General features: G+C 45.6%; 3 protein-coding genes across 4 annotated transcripts; 1 reads left to right on the forward strand and 2 right to left on the reverse strand.

Annotated features, from left to right (window-relative positions):
• Nucleotides 1-293: 293 nt before the first annotated feature.
• On the reverse strand, nt 294-1,256 carry LOC136355765 (glucan endo-1,3-beta-glucosidase 1). The gene is made up of 2 exons (XM_066308723.1): nt 989-1,256; nt 294-426 (listed from the first exon to the last, which is right to left on the reverse strand). The coding sequence occupies exons 1-2, from the start codon at nt 1,254-1,256 to the stop codon at nt 392-394; spliced, it is 303 nt and encodes a 100-aa protein (XP_066164820.1). The 3' UTR covers nt 294-391.
• Nucleotides 1,127-8,073, forward strand: LOC107280430 (protein TORNADO 1). 2 transcript variants are annotated; one of them, XM_015775195.3, is made up of 4 exons: nt 1,127-1,263; nt 3,056-4,624; nt 4,928-6,156; nt 6,309-8,073. In XM_015775195.3, exons 2-4 carry the CDS (start codon nt 3,070-3,072, stop codon nt 7,689-7,691), a joined length of 4,167 nt encoding a protein of 1,388 aa, XP_015630681.2. In that variant the 5' UTR covers nt 1,127-1,263; nt 3,056-3,069; the 3' UTR covers nt 7,692-8,073. The 2 variants fall into 2 exon arrangements, with proteins under 2 accessions (XP_015630681.2, XP_015630683.1); XM_015775197.3 differs by lacking the exon at nt 1,127-1,263 and adding an exon at nt 2,832-2,851.
• A 165-nt stretch (nt 8,074-8,238) lies between these two features.
• LOC4334129 (oligopeptide transporter 3) lies at nt 8,239-12,278 on the reverse strand. Its single transcript, XM_015775199.3, has 4 exons — nt 11,604-12,278; nt 10,430-10,527; nt 9,484-10,336; nt 8,239-9,385 (listed from the first exon to the last, which is right to left on the reverse strand). The coding sequence occupies exons 1-4, from the start codon at nt 12,126-12,128 to the stop codon at nt 8,588-8,590; spliced, it is 2,274 nt and encodes a 757-aa protein (XP_015630685.1). The 5' UTR covers nt 12,129-12,278; the 3' UTR covers nt 8,239-8,587.
• Nucleotides 12,279-14,240: the final 1,962 nt, after the last annotated feature.

The raw sequence follows: 14,240 nt of genomic DNA on the forward strand, positions 1-14,240 counted from the left end.
GGGTTATAACTATATACTTGCTGTCTTGGCTTTGTACATCCGTGTTGGATGTAGAAACCAGGTTTTAATCCATTATCTAAAAAAATATTCTACCTGTCTGCCGTCTGGCCTCTTTAATGCATTGTAGGAAACCGTCCCAGTCGCTCACTTTACCGTTAAAACAAGTTGCAGTATGAACAATGGAAATTATTCTTATTGAAGTTAACTTGCACAACAAAAATATCTTGAAGTATTGGAGGAACATTTCATCTCTCGTGTTCCAAGTAATGTAGTCCCCATAAAGACAAACTATCTGTCAAGCATATTTTTCATTTTCATTTACTGAATGACCAGGGAAAGAAACCGCGCTAACAAGGAAGTTTTCTTCTTCTGTGCTTTACTCATTGGTGTATCAGGGAACCACTTCAAAATGACACGAATCATGACCTGCAAGATGGCATGAAGTGATTGACATAATATTAACAATGATTGATGTTCGTATTAGTAGACAACATAAGTAATCATGTTTTGGTGTTATCCATGCTCTGAGTAAGATGTTTCCTGATTCTAAAGAGCAGAGTTTTCTGCATGCAATTGGAATAATTACAACTGTATCTAAAATAAATGACCTCACATACACATTAAAGGAAAAAGGTTAACTGGTTTCTGTAAAAATGATATGCAAGTTTTTTCAGAGATTGTAGATGTATTGAATGTGTAGCTATAATATATAATTTTTACATGCTACCTAACAAACAATAAATGAAGAAATTCCTTGCACAGAATGTCAGAACAGTCTTATTTTTTGTATAGAGGGTTTATTTCTCTCTTTTTGTTCTGCAACATGTCCCCTTCTGCTGGGTCATGAGTATGCATGAGCTTTTCTTTTGTACGGATATGCATGTTCTGCATTTTGTTCTTGCTACAATGCTAGTAATGTATGTACCAGCAAAAAAGTGCTTCTAATAATAGGCCAGTGAAGTATCAGAGTTTCAGAGGGCAAACATACTTGGATCCAGGTCAGTGACCATTGCAGCTGCATTGAAGTAGCAGGAACCACCTTGTTTCTTGAATTTTTGCCAGTAGCTGTTGAAGGCATAGGATGCGTGGTCTTTGACATTATTGGGAAAATAACAATATTTATTTGGTTGAATCATCGTGCAGTTTGCACCACCAGGACCACATGCCCAGCTGAGAGCTTGTTGCAGTACATCATCTGGAGTTTGCTCATCTGCTATGCACCATTGTTTCTCCCAATTGGGATCCTCTGCTTGCATTTAGAGGGTAAGAAGCAATTACTCAATTTTCTAAGGTTTGATCATCTCTGTGGGAGACATGACTTAAATGTCAGCTATAATTTCCCTCACTTTCCATGTTCAGAGATACTTAAGGAATGTTTGAGCAATTGATATCATTATGGAAGAAACATTGGCAGTATTAATACGTGCAGAGCTTGCGGTATAAGCTCTAGTAAAAAGTTATAGTTCAAATGCATCTCATTACTACCATATGCATCTGAGTGGGAATGGCATTGAAGTTGCTGCATCCAAGGTTCCAAAGCTTGTCTCACCCTAGAGCATTCACTCTACCATGCTAATCCTGTATTGCACAAGTCGTGTCAATTTCTTCAATATGTATGAGAGCATTGTCAAGCAATGTCTCTCTTTTTTCATTGTGTATTGCCATAGTTTGAAGTTTGCACGTCTTCTTAAAATTTTTGACCCAAATATGCTCACTCCAGATATGCACGCACATTCTTTTCCCTTATGTTTACCCAAATTATAGAAATATTTCTTGGATATGGACTCTGTTGGTTTAGCATTTGTCAGCAGATTTTCACTTTCAGGAATTCTCATTGTTTTTCAGGTTCACTCTACCACATTATCCAGACTTTAGTCTAGAATCTAAGATCTTGCTTACAGTGTGAACATTATATTAAATTTGGGTGGAGACAGCAGTGAGATAATCATAGACATAACTTAAAAAAAGAAGGGGGGGGGGGGCAAGAGAACTCATGAGCCTTCTGGTCCAGAACTTAGGTATTATGCCCTTACCTTGCTGAGCTGATGTTGCAAGGAAGTGGAGGATCAAACAATGCAGCAGTATCACCCTTGTTGCTGATTGCTCATTGGATCCCAATTCTTGACCCTGCCTGCATTTGGCGGTATGGAAATACACATTTTGTTTTCTTTCACCTTCTAGGCACTAACACTTTGAGACGGAACAGATCTACAAGTGATTAGCTTGATTCTGTGCGAAGTCCATTTGTTGGTATAATGGTCAATGATTGTGGACTCTAATATACTTTGCTTCTCTAGCATGCTGCAATTATTCCTTACTTCAGTCGCAAATCTGAGGATCTAACTTCCTTTTATATGAAGCAAAAATGATGCTGCCAAACGCAATATAATAAGACAATAAAGAAGAAACAGTTCCATTAAAGCACCCATTTGCTTTTAGTTACATGAAGACAATAGGGGGATTTTTTTTTTTTTGGGTTTTGTTTTCTGAATGATGCCAATGAAAAAAACATCAACACAAAATATATTGTTTTTTTTATAGTGAGTGCTGATGTTTACAAAGTGCATGTTGATGTTTCGGTGGGCTTCACATAGGTAGGATGGACTGATAGAGCATATGTATGGTTTGGTCATGTATAGCATCGAGAATCCAGACAAAATTATGATTTTGTTTTCCAGATGCTAAATTTATGTTTTTAGCAGATGAAACTACCTAAATAATCCGATGGTTGCTTCTGAAGATGTTTATCCTTACAATTTTCTTTATTCTGATTCCTGCACAGCTGTACATTGCCGTTTTACCTTTTTTGATTCATAGTCATTCCTCTTCAGGACAGCAAAGCAAGATAAAGGTAGTCCCTTTCTTTATCATGCTTGCTTGACAAGCTGGGAATCTGATGCATGTCCATGCAACTCATCTTTTCAAAACATTCTTTCCAGTTGTAATATGCGACATTGATCTGCCAAAACCTCCTTTGATACCTATATACATCTTCCTTGCATGTAAAAGACTATCTTCATATTTGCTTTCTCTTCCTTGTTCTACTCATCTACAGCGTCGCCTCTGAGCATGGGTGACAAGATGATCACAAGAAAATTATCATTCAATCAAAAGGACATGGATGTCACAGAGATTGATTTGCAGGATTACAAGGATGTGGATAGCATTGCGTTCTACCAGGTTCCGACAAACGTGGGATCTGGAATGTCCATGGAAAGCGAGAGATTGGTAAGAGTTCATGCATGTACAGATCACAATGGTGTCAGTTTTTTGCACAAGTTGCTTCATCGTCTTTTGGAGCACAAGGAGATGTATAGCAATGTGGTGAACCTCCTATTTCATGGTATTGAATGGCAAACTGAGGGGGTGCAACTCCTGTGTTCATTTTTAGGCCCTGGTTCAAGTGTGAAGCAGGTAGAATTCCAAAAGAATGTCTTTGGCACAAAATCATCAGCTGCTTTAGTCCCACTATCAGAAATGATCCAAAGGAATAACACCATCAAGGCAATTGTTTTTTCTGAGTGTAGAATTGGAGCATCTGGAGTCAAACTGCTAGCTTCAGCTTTGGCATACAACAGGAGCGTGGAAGAGGTCCAGCTATTGGATGATTCCATAGGTGCTAAGGGAGCCGAAGAATTCTCAAAGATGATTGAGGTAAATTGTGTGTTGAAGCTGTTGGTCATCCTTGACAATAGCTCCATTGCAGCAGCCCCGATTTTCTCTGCTGTGCTTGCACGCAGCCGCAGGGTGGAGGTGCATGTATGGGGACACTGTCGTGATACTAGAGGTGGCATGAACAGTTGTAAAATTGCTGAATTTCAGGCTGGAACTGGAAGCTTGAGGATTTACAACAATATTAATTCCACAGGTCTACAAAGGATTGCTTGTGCTATGGCATGGAACACCACAGTGACAACATTGGACATGTCAGGTGTACCATTGAAGTCCAAGTGGACCAAAGAGCTCAGAGGAGTCCTTGAGCGGAATAGGATGCTGAAAACTGTCAAGCTCACCAAGTGTTGCCTCAGGGACAAAGCTGTTGTGTATATAGCTGCAGGCCTCTTCAAGAACAGCTATTTGGAGAGCTTGAGTTTGGATGGAAATCGCTTTGGTGGAGTTGGTTTGGAGCATTTACTGTGCCCACTGAGTACATTTTCACCACTTCAGAGACAAGCCAATCTCACTTTGAAGGTTTTGAGTTTTGGTGGACGGCAAACAAATATAGGAAGATATGGCATAACAGCAATCTTGCAGATGTTGGAGACGAACCAGAGCCTACTTCAGTTGGCCATATGCGATGATGTAAGCTTGAGGCCAAATGATGTTGTCAGAATCTTTACAAGCTTAGAAAGGAATACTACTCTCCGAAACCTATCATTGAAAGGTTGCAGGGGAGTCGAGGGGGAACTAGTCTTGCAGACCATTATGGGCATGTTGCAGGTCAATCCTTGGATTGAAGAAATTGACCTGCATGAAACGCCTCTGCATGTTGCTGGTAAGACCAGAGAAATTTATGAGAAACTTGGTCAGAATGGGAGTTCGGTTGTACCAAATGATTTGCTCGATTTGCCACTAAGTGCACCTACTTGTTGCCAAGTTTTTCTCTGTGGTCAAGAATTATCAGGTACCCTTGGCGTTGTCCACTGTTCACTACTCTTTGTAATCTATAGATAGAAATAAGGCAACTATATCTATAGTTTTGTCGTGTTCAGCTCTTCTTTGTTTTAACTTGTCAATTTGCTGTTTAAAGTTTAAACTATTTCAATTTGTTCTGCTGGAGTCTGGATGGCATTCAAATGAAACCTACCCTTCTGTCGACCTAAATTTAGTTGATTTCTTGCTTGGTGCTATATAATGTTGTACCTTTACCACAGCTCTAGCATACGAACCGTTGATTTATTTTGCTTGCTTTTTAATGATCCTGCAGGTAAAAGCACTTTGTGTAGCTCCATAAAGCACTGCATGAATTCAATGAAATTGCCTCGCATGGATGAAATAAGAACTTCAAAGACTCCAATTGAGCAAATGTCACACACCAATGAGTATGGGATGAATATAATTTTCGATGGCAACACAAAATTGACTATGTGTAATATTGGTGGACCTGAGGAAAGTATTCCCTTGCATGATTTCATGTTTGTTGTGCATGGTGGTCCAAGGATTTTCATGATTGTATCTAGTTTGATTGGAAAGCCTGCTGATAAATATCCAAAAAGCATAGATGTGATTGAACAGGAGCTGATATACTGGTTGAAGTTTGTTGCTTCAAATTCTAGGAGAAGAGTGTCGCACTCATTTATACCCTGTGTTACGATAGTTCTCACACATTATGATAAGGTATCTCATCTAGCAGAAGGGCTACAATTGATCGTTGCAGCTGTACAAAGACTCAGAGAAGACTTCTGTTCATATGCTGAAATTTACCCCACCGTTTTTGTGGTAGACTCAAGATCACAGGTTTCAGTAAGTAAGCTCACCCATCACTTGCGAAATACAACAAAGACAGTTCTCCAACAAGCTCCTCAAGTTTATGAAGTATGCAATGATTTGATTAGGTATTTGCATAATTGGAGATTGAAGAATGATAAATCAGTGGTCAAATGGTCTGAGTTCTGCGAGATATGTCAGCTCAGCATTCCAGTGCTAAGGTTGAGATCAAGGCATGATAATGCCGAGAAATTAGACACAAGAAGACATGCTGTTGCAAAGTCACTGCATGATTTAGGTGAAATAATATTTTTTGAGGAGCTTGGAGTGCTGATAATGAACTGCGAATGGTTCTGTCAAGATATACTCAGCCAACTAGGTGCATTGAAATCCATCAAGATAGAAAATAGTGGTTTTGTCCGCAAACAAGATCTGGAGAAGATTCTGCAAGAGAAGCTGTGTAATCAAATTCAAAGATCAAACTGGAGAGCTGGTGCATCCTTGCAATCTGGTGATATCATTAATATGTTGTTGAAACTTGAACTGTGCTATGAACAAGACCCTGGGAACCCAAACACATTACTTCTAGTACCAGCTATGCTTGAGGAAAGCAAAGAAGGGATTCAACGGTGGCAGTTAACCATGCCAGAGTGCAGATATGCTGGAAGGCATATGGAATGTGAAGATACACACATGTTTCTGACAAATGACTTCTTTCCAAGGCTACAGGTAAAACATACTGTAACTCTAACTAGTAACTACTACACTGCTGCCAAGGGGATGGTCCTGTTATTTAGAGATATGTACAGAGCGCAGCTGGATATGATTAAGTCGATTACTATAACGATCCGACTTTCTAAAAAAGATTATCTTCCTTCCAGGTACGTCTGCACAATAAAATCATGTGCCCTGGAAATCAGCAAGGAGCAGTCTACAACTTGGAGAAAAACCTTATTTATACGGTGATCGATGGTGTCCATGTAAGGGTTGAGCTGGGTATGAAGTTGGGCTCATCCATAGATGTACTTGCATGCTCCACTAGAAATGTTACAGACATGGTGAGGCTTCTGCACAAGTCAGTAATCACAACAATACTAAATATGTCTCCCAGTATGACATTCAAGGAAAGCATTATCAGACCTGACTGTGTGAAATATCTCATACCACAAAGGTTCCGTACAACTCAGCTGCTACCTGTCAAAAAAATTAAGCACATTCTGCTGTCATTGCCGGCAGAAAGTTTTTACGATTATCAACATACCTGGAGTGCAGTTGAAAACAATAAAAGGGTCATCTTAATGTCAGGATTAGATCATGCTAGAGATCTTCTATCAGACGATGACTTCCATGATGTTTTGCATCGTAGGTACTATGATCTACAGCATCTTGCAACTGAACTTGCAGTGACCCCAGACAATCTGCAACAATCCGAAACTATTGCTGAATCGGATGCAGTTGATCCCTCCATACTAGGCATTGCCAAAGGTGTTGAGATGGTTCTCCAAAGACTGAAGAGAATAGAACAAGGAATCCAGGACTTGAAGGAGGAAATTGCAAGGCTGAGGTACTACGAGTATCACCTTGTGACTGAACTCCACAGGAAAATGGACTATGTAATGAACTACAGCATTCAGCTGGAGGATAGAAAGGTTCCTCAGCTGTTCTATCTTGTAAGCTTGGACAGCCGTTCCAAGAAGCTTGTCACAAGAATACTGCCTGGCATGCGGTCCCTACGGGTACACATGCTGTGCGAGTTCCGACAAGAAATGCATGTGTTGGAGGATCAAGTCGGGTGCGATCTGATTCAGGTAGATAACCGGGCAGTGCAATCCTTGCTGCCTTACATGAGCAAGTTCATGAAACTGTTGACTTTTGCTCTGAAGATCGGGGCGCATTTCATTGTCGGGATGGGGGAGATGATACCTGACCTGAGCAGGGAGGTAGTGCACTTGCTGGACTCGTCAGTCATGTATGGTGCAACCACATCAGCCTTATCATTGGGGGCATTAGGCGCAGCGGCAATGTATGGAAAAGCGAGGAATAACGGCAGCCAGAGTGGCACAAATGACATGGAGGATGATATGAAAACGGCCAGACAGTGGCTTGTTGATTTCTTGAAAGGTCAAGGGATTTTGACAGGGATGGACATAGCACAGAGATTTGGTCTGTGGCGCGTTAGGTACAGAGATGACGGCCACATTGCATGGATCTGCAGGAAGCACATTGTTGCGAGAGCAGACGAGATCTTTGAACTGCCACTCTGAACCATCCAGGGTGCAGTTGGTTTCACGGCCACAAGGTGCCTATCTGATGTCCCTGTCCTTCTGTACTGATGATGACAACTGACGAGCTTGCAATTGTAAGGGATGGTGCCATTGCTGATTACAAGGATCGCATATGGTAGGTACCTATCATATGCTCTGTTCCAGTTTCTATCACTCTGCTTCTGTCAATGGTGTGTTTTTACATTTTTCCTCTTTACTTCGTTGTTGTGGATTCACGCTAGTAGAAATATTAAGTTTCTGACGGCATATTGTTTCCTGTTCAATTGCTGATTTGAGGAGTTCGTTTATCTTTCTTCAATTATAATACTACAGTACTGCTTCATCTCTGATGATTAACTACTAGCAGAATTCTGTTTCAGCATATTCAGATTGACATGATCTTATATAAACTACCTATAGTATTTCCTTGCAGAAAAAAAATGCCACATTATTACACTAAAGACACAGGAGGTGACACTATAATGACTGTATCAGTTATCTGATGCCAGTATGAATTCATGGTTTTTCCCAACCCTAACCCAAATGCTTGCTACCTGAGTGCAACTTCAGTTTCTATCACTCTGCTTCTGTCAATGGTGTGCTTTTACATTTTTCATCTTTGCTCCGTAATTGCGGATTCTCTGATGATTAACTACCATCACATCTCTGTTTCAGCATATTCCAGAATGGCATGATCTTATATGAACTACTAGCTACTATATCATTTCCTTGCAGGAAGCCAATTTGTTACACTCATCACACGGGAGGTAACAGCTGACAACTATTAGGACTGTATCAGTTAACTGACACCAGGCTGAATTCATGGTTTTTCCCCAATCCAAACCCAAATTCTTGCTACCTACATACACCACCGTGTGCAGCTCCGGCCGGCGAGCTCAGAACACCGGGCATCCCTTGACGGCGATCCCCGGCGCGGTGGGGCAGGAGGCGAGCGGGCAGTGGTCGACCGCCGTGCCCCACCACTTGAGCTCATGGTGGGCGTTCTGCAGGGCGAAGAAGATGAGCACCCCCATGAAGGCCGTGCCGGCGTCGAGCGCCGCCGACAGCACGTAGTTGTACTTCTGCCACCACCCCTTGCGGTACTTGAACACGAAGTAGTTGAAGATGGTGCCCGTGACGAGCCAGCTCGCGATGTTGGTCGGCGTCGCCGGCGGCATCCCGGCGAACCCGTAGGAGATGACGGGGACGTTGATGAGCGCGATCCACTTCTTCTCCGGGAACGCCCTGCTGAGCAGCCACACCGGCACGGGCAGCACGGCGCCGGCGAGGAACAGCCACACCAGGTTGCGGTACAGGCCGTGGCGGCCGAACAGCCGGGCGGGGCCGATGAGCCCCCAGATCACCGACGCGTCGAACGTGACCCGGTACTTGGGGCACGTCCACGGGCTGTCCGGGTGCAGCGCCTCCACGTCGCAGATGTTGTCGATGCTGCCCAGCATCCACCACGCCACCGCCAGGTTCACCACGCCGGCGACCACCGTGCCCACCAGCTGCGCCGTGTACATGCACCGCGGCGGGATCTTCATGTAGTGCCCCAGCTTGAGGTCCGCGAGGAACGACAGCGCGTGCACCGTGCTGATCCTCCCGTAGATCTTGAACAGCAGGTTCGCGATCGGCTTCCCCGGCAGCGCGTACCCGATCATGAACTGCGCGATGATGTCGTACCCCGGTTGCTGCAACCACAACAAGTTTTTTTCTAACACAATCAGAGATGGACAACGACGAATCGACGATGATTCATGGTGAGATCGATGGATGGATGGATGCGTGCCTGGTTGGTGGTGGCCTGGATGACGCCGATGGGGAGGGTGACGACGAAGGCGAGGGCGAAGGCGAAGAGCATCCCCCACCACGGCAGCTGCACCTCCTCCCTGTACACGAACGACATGACCAGCGACACGGCGACGCTGCCGACGAGCAGCACGAGGAACCACCACTGCGGCACCTGCTTGTACCGCCGCATCAGCTTCGCGTGCACGTCCATCTTCGCCGCCGCGGAGCTCATCGCCGACCTGCTCTGCCTCCAGATGTCCCCGCCGTGGAACAGCGCCACGTGCACGATCGTCGCCGTGAACCTCAGGAACCCGGACCCGATGGAGATGGCGAACAGCGGGCTCAGGTACAGCTTCCCGTAGCTCTCGTACGCCGCCACGTTGAGGTCGAACTCCCTCGTGAGCACCTTGGTGGTGTCGTACTTCTGCCCGGACGCCGTGAACAGCTGGTTGGAGAAGATTGGGAACTTCCTCGCGTCGAACGTGTCGAACTTCCAGTAGCAGAGCGGCACGATGAGGTAGATGAACATGACGAAGCCCGCGGCGGTGTTGGCGATGGACGACCACGGCGCCACCAGCGGGCTCCCGTGGTACGCCGAGATGCCGGCCCAGTCCAGTGTGAAGGCGCCGACGCCGAGGCCGTGGTAGCCGGAGCCCACCTGCTGCGCCGTGATGCTGTGCGGCCACGCCCAGCACGCCCACGAGAAGAAGGTCAGGATGGGGAGCAGGTAGCCCGGCAGCGCGTAGTAGGCGAAGCTCGCGAAGAAGAAGATGAGGAAGAAGCGCATCCGTGTAGGCCCCCTCGACGACGACCCCTTCCCGCCATCGCCGCCCTCCTTCTCGTGCAACGCCCTTCATGTACTCACAGAGATCATTAGTTAGCCTGCATAGTTAACTGGCTGATCTTGCTTAATTGAGAGATTTACGACGTGATTAATTAATTACCTGAAGAGTGAGACCTGGGCTAAATTCGATGGCCACCACATGTCAGCCGGGTCAACCAGGTACCTCCTCAGCATCCCGGCCCAACCATAGCCCAGTATCTGCATGCAGCAAGCCAAGCATGACGTCACTTAGCTGTGCTACTACACTTATACTATCTACCACGATATGAATTTTCATGTCTCATTGTTTGTATATCGTCTAAATAGTTATTAAAAAATTAATAAATATAGTTTTTCTAGATTCATAGCGCACTCAGATTAAATTGCGTGAGAATAACTCCTGTTCATGATTAGTTAACTATATTGTTTTCTTTTTTTACTTTGGGATGGATTAGTTAAACGACTAGTCTAATCATGATGCAAGAATAATCTCATACTCCTATTTATGACTAGTAGTAGTACTGCTTAGTTTTGACTCGTGCACGGACCATCCGTCACCATATACCCAATCTTTTTTGCATCTTAGTGCCAGCAATCCGACAGGAATGCTAAAGTTGCCCACTAATACGAAAATTTGCAAGAGGCACATGCAGCCGCATGCTAGACGAACAAAATCACGCCAATTATTTGTAGGGCCTCCTAGTACATGGATGGATTCACGGTGACGTTATATGCCAACATGAGGTTTTCTTTCAATTTCAACTTCAACGCTGCATGATTGGTGGCAACTCGTACGCGAGATAAAGCAACGCAAGAACGTCTGATTGGTTCAGTATTTGTCACATCTTTTGGAGGAAAACATACAAGTCGCAATCGCGCGACAAATTCGCCAAAAAAAAGAAGACACGAGTCAATTCTTATTTCTTAGTACCAGTCAGAACCAGTCAGAAGCAAGCAATCGAACTGAGGGAAAAAGATATGGTTGAAGTGGTTTTGTTGATTGTTTCTTTGTGATTAATTAACTAATTAAGCATTCAATTAAGGTGCTACGTAAAATCATGGTTCAAAATTCCGGAACGTCATTTCGGACCCAATATGATGTTATTTCGACCGAATTTTTAAATTTAAATTTTATCTTTTTAAATTTGGCAATATTTTATTTAAATTTGACTAAATTTTGTTCAAAACTTCGGCAATTTCGGATCAAAATTTCAGTATATCGGCACCCTCGGAAAGAACCGTGGAAACCGAAAGATTAAACCCAGCGTAAAACCGGAGTAGGTGTGGAGGGAGACCTGTGTGGTGAGGACGATGAGGAGGGCGCAGAGGAAGCTGAGGGACTGCTTGTAGTAGGCCTTCATGACGGTGATGGCGCCGATGGAGTAGGCGTCGCCGCCGCCATAGGAGACGCCGCAGTTGGCGAAGATGGTGATGATGACGTGCTCCTTGATGTTGAAGGGCCCCGGGTTGAGGTTGAAGCTGCCGAGGCGGCCGCCGAGGAGGCGCACCTCGCGGCTGGGCAGCACGGCGGCCATGAACTGCCCCGCGGGGAGCACCAGGATCTGGGCCAGGATCCCCGAGATGGTGAGCGGCTGCGTGCGGTAGGTGAAGAAGGTGTTGAGGAAGATGAGCACGACGCAGGACGCGAGCCCCAGCGTCCACGCCCGGAATGTCATCACCGGCGTCGTCGGGTCGTCGGTCTCCGGCACCACCAGCGCCACCTCCTCCACCGGGCACCTCTCCCCTTCCCCCTTCGCCGCCGCCGCCGCCGCCGTCGCCGCCTGCTCCTCCGCCGCCACCGGCGACTTCAACGACGCCATCTCCCTAGCCTCGATCTCCTTCCTCCTCCGCCTCACAAGTCGCCACTACAAGCAAAGCGAGCTAAGCTAGCTGCGAATGATTTGTAAAGAAAATAATTTGCCAGTATCTGGAGAGGAAGGTAGTAACGCTTTCGGGGATTCGATTTGGATGGTAGCACTTGACCGCGGCGCGCCTCTATTTATATTCCAATTCGCGTCTCCATTTTTTTTCCCACCTCGTACTTATAGTTATTAGCTGGGGTTTTAGTGGCTTGATTACTCGGTACATCTCGGCTAGGGGAATCGTGGCCGTCCGTGGGTGGGATCGGACGGTGGAGGAGAGTGCCAGCTGGGCACCCGGCGGGCACGCGTCGGCTTAACCCCCGCACGCGCGCGGCGCGCGTGGGCACATGTTACGCAGCCGCTTAATCTAATCAGCGCTTTTAATTTCCTTCCAAATTGTGAATTCATCCTTGGTCTCAGTGGAAAAAGACGCATTGCTTGGCAAAGCGAGTGGTCAGTGGTGGCTTTGTGGGTGCCCTCTCTCTGACAAAACACACTAGTACTACATGAGCATGCGCATTAGTCAGTTGACTCAAATTAACATGGCTTATTTGTGATCTTGTCCAAACTATGCTACTACCAGAAGTGTCCAAACACATGGCTTGTCCAGAAGAAAAATATTGGAGGAAAAACCTTGGATGGAGCTTCGATGGGAATCTGGTGGTCATGGTGTCCGTCTAATTAAAGAAGATCAGAGCTTGATGGATGTGTTTTCATATAGACTGATTCCTCATCCGGATTGGATTGGCATATTTGTAGGTTTGCTCGGCCAGAAAAAGCAGTGCTCCCCCGTTGCCCTCACAGATAACCCAAGCAAAATCTTCTTATCTGTTTATCGTAACGCGTGGTAATATATTCGTCATCCGCGTCACTGTTCGAAAAGATTTCGTACTTGTGCTCGCGCCCAACGGCTGGCTGGCTGGCTTGCCGGCTGCCGCGCATCCGGTTCTTTTTTTTTTAACGGAAAAACGGCACAAGATAGTGCCTTTTCATTGAATAGAGTGGGAGAAAATACAACCCCTGAGGATAAAAAGAAAAGCTGTTACAGTACACTATAGAAGGTATGGGGCGAACTCTCGTAGACGCTTAGCCCCTGCTAGAACCCATAGGCCAACCTCATCTTTGATTTTTGTTAGCAGGAAGCTCGTTGCCATCTCTTTATGGTCAAAAATCCTCCGATTCCTCTCTTTCCAAATCTCCCAAACCACTAACAGGATGAGGGATCTAAGTCCCTTCTTTGGAACACCGCGCGTGTTTGCCATGTTTTCCCACCACTACTGCACTGAGTGGGCTTCCTCCCAATTCACCGGATCCAGCAGCAGATGGCCCACCCAAGTGGCGACAAGGTGCCAAATTCTCTTGGTGTATCTACAAGTGGCTACAAGGTGCAAGGCCATCTCATTCTCACAGCGGCATAGGGGGCAATGTTCGTTGTTTTGCCAACCCCTGGTCGCAAGCCGATCAGATGTCCAAACTCTGTTCTAGATAATGAGCTAAGCATGGAATTTACATTTCTCGGGTGCCCACACTTTCCATATCAAGGAGTTGAAATTTGTGTTAGGTGTCCCATAGCACTGCGCTTGGTAGGCTGAAGATGACGCGTATCGCCCGTTGCTGGTGAATTTCCAAGCGATCTGATCCGGTTCGCCATTGGCTAATTGCACATTCCGAACTGCTTCCCACAGGGCGACTAGCTGCTCAATGAGGCTGACTGTGATCGTTGACTGCGTATGTATGGTCAGATCTTTTATCCAAGCGTCACCCTCTTTTCCTTGTCGCAGAGTTTTCTTTCTGTTTTTGGAAATCGCATAGACTAGTGGCATGAGGTCTTTAGGGCGACGCCCATCTATCCAGGCAGAGCTCCAGAAGCGTGCCGTGTTTCCATCACCCACTGTTATTTCTGTTGAGGCGGCGAACAGGTCTCTGTCAATTTCGTCACAAGGTGTATCGAGACCAACCCATGGTTTGGTCGGGTCTTTCCACTTGTGCCAGAGCCACCTCAACCTCAAGGCCCTCGTGAACTTGTCCAAATTTAGAACTCCAAGTCCACCCTGGCTGGTTGGCAAGCAT

Source organism: Oryza sativa, chromosome 3 (genome assembly GCF_034140825.1).
Source record: "Oryza sativa Japonica Group chromosome 3, ASM3414082v1".
Classification (NCBI taxonomy): Eukaryota; Viridiplantae; Streptophyta; class Magnoliopsida; order Poales; family Poaceae; genus Oryza; species Oryza sativa.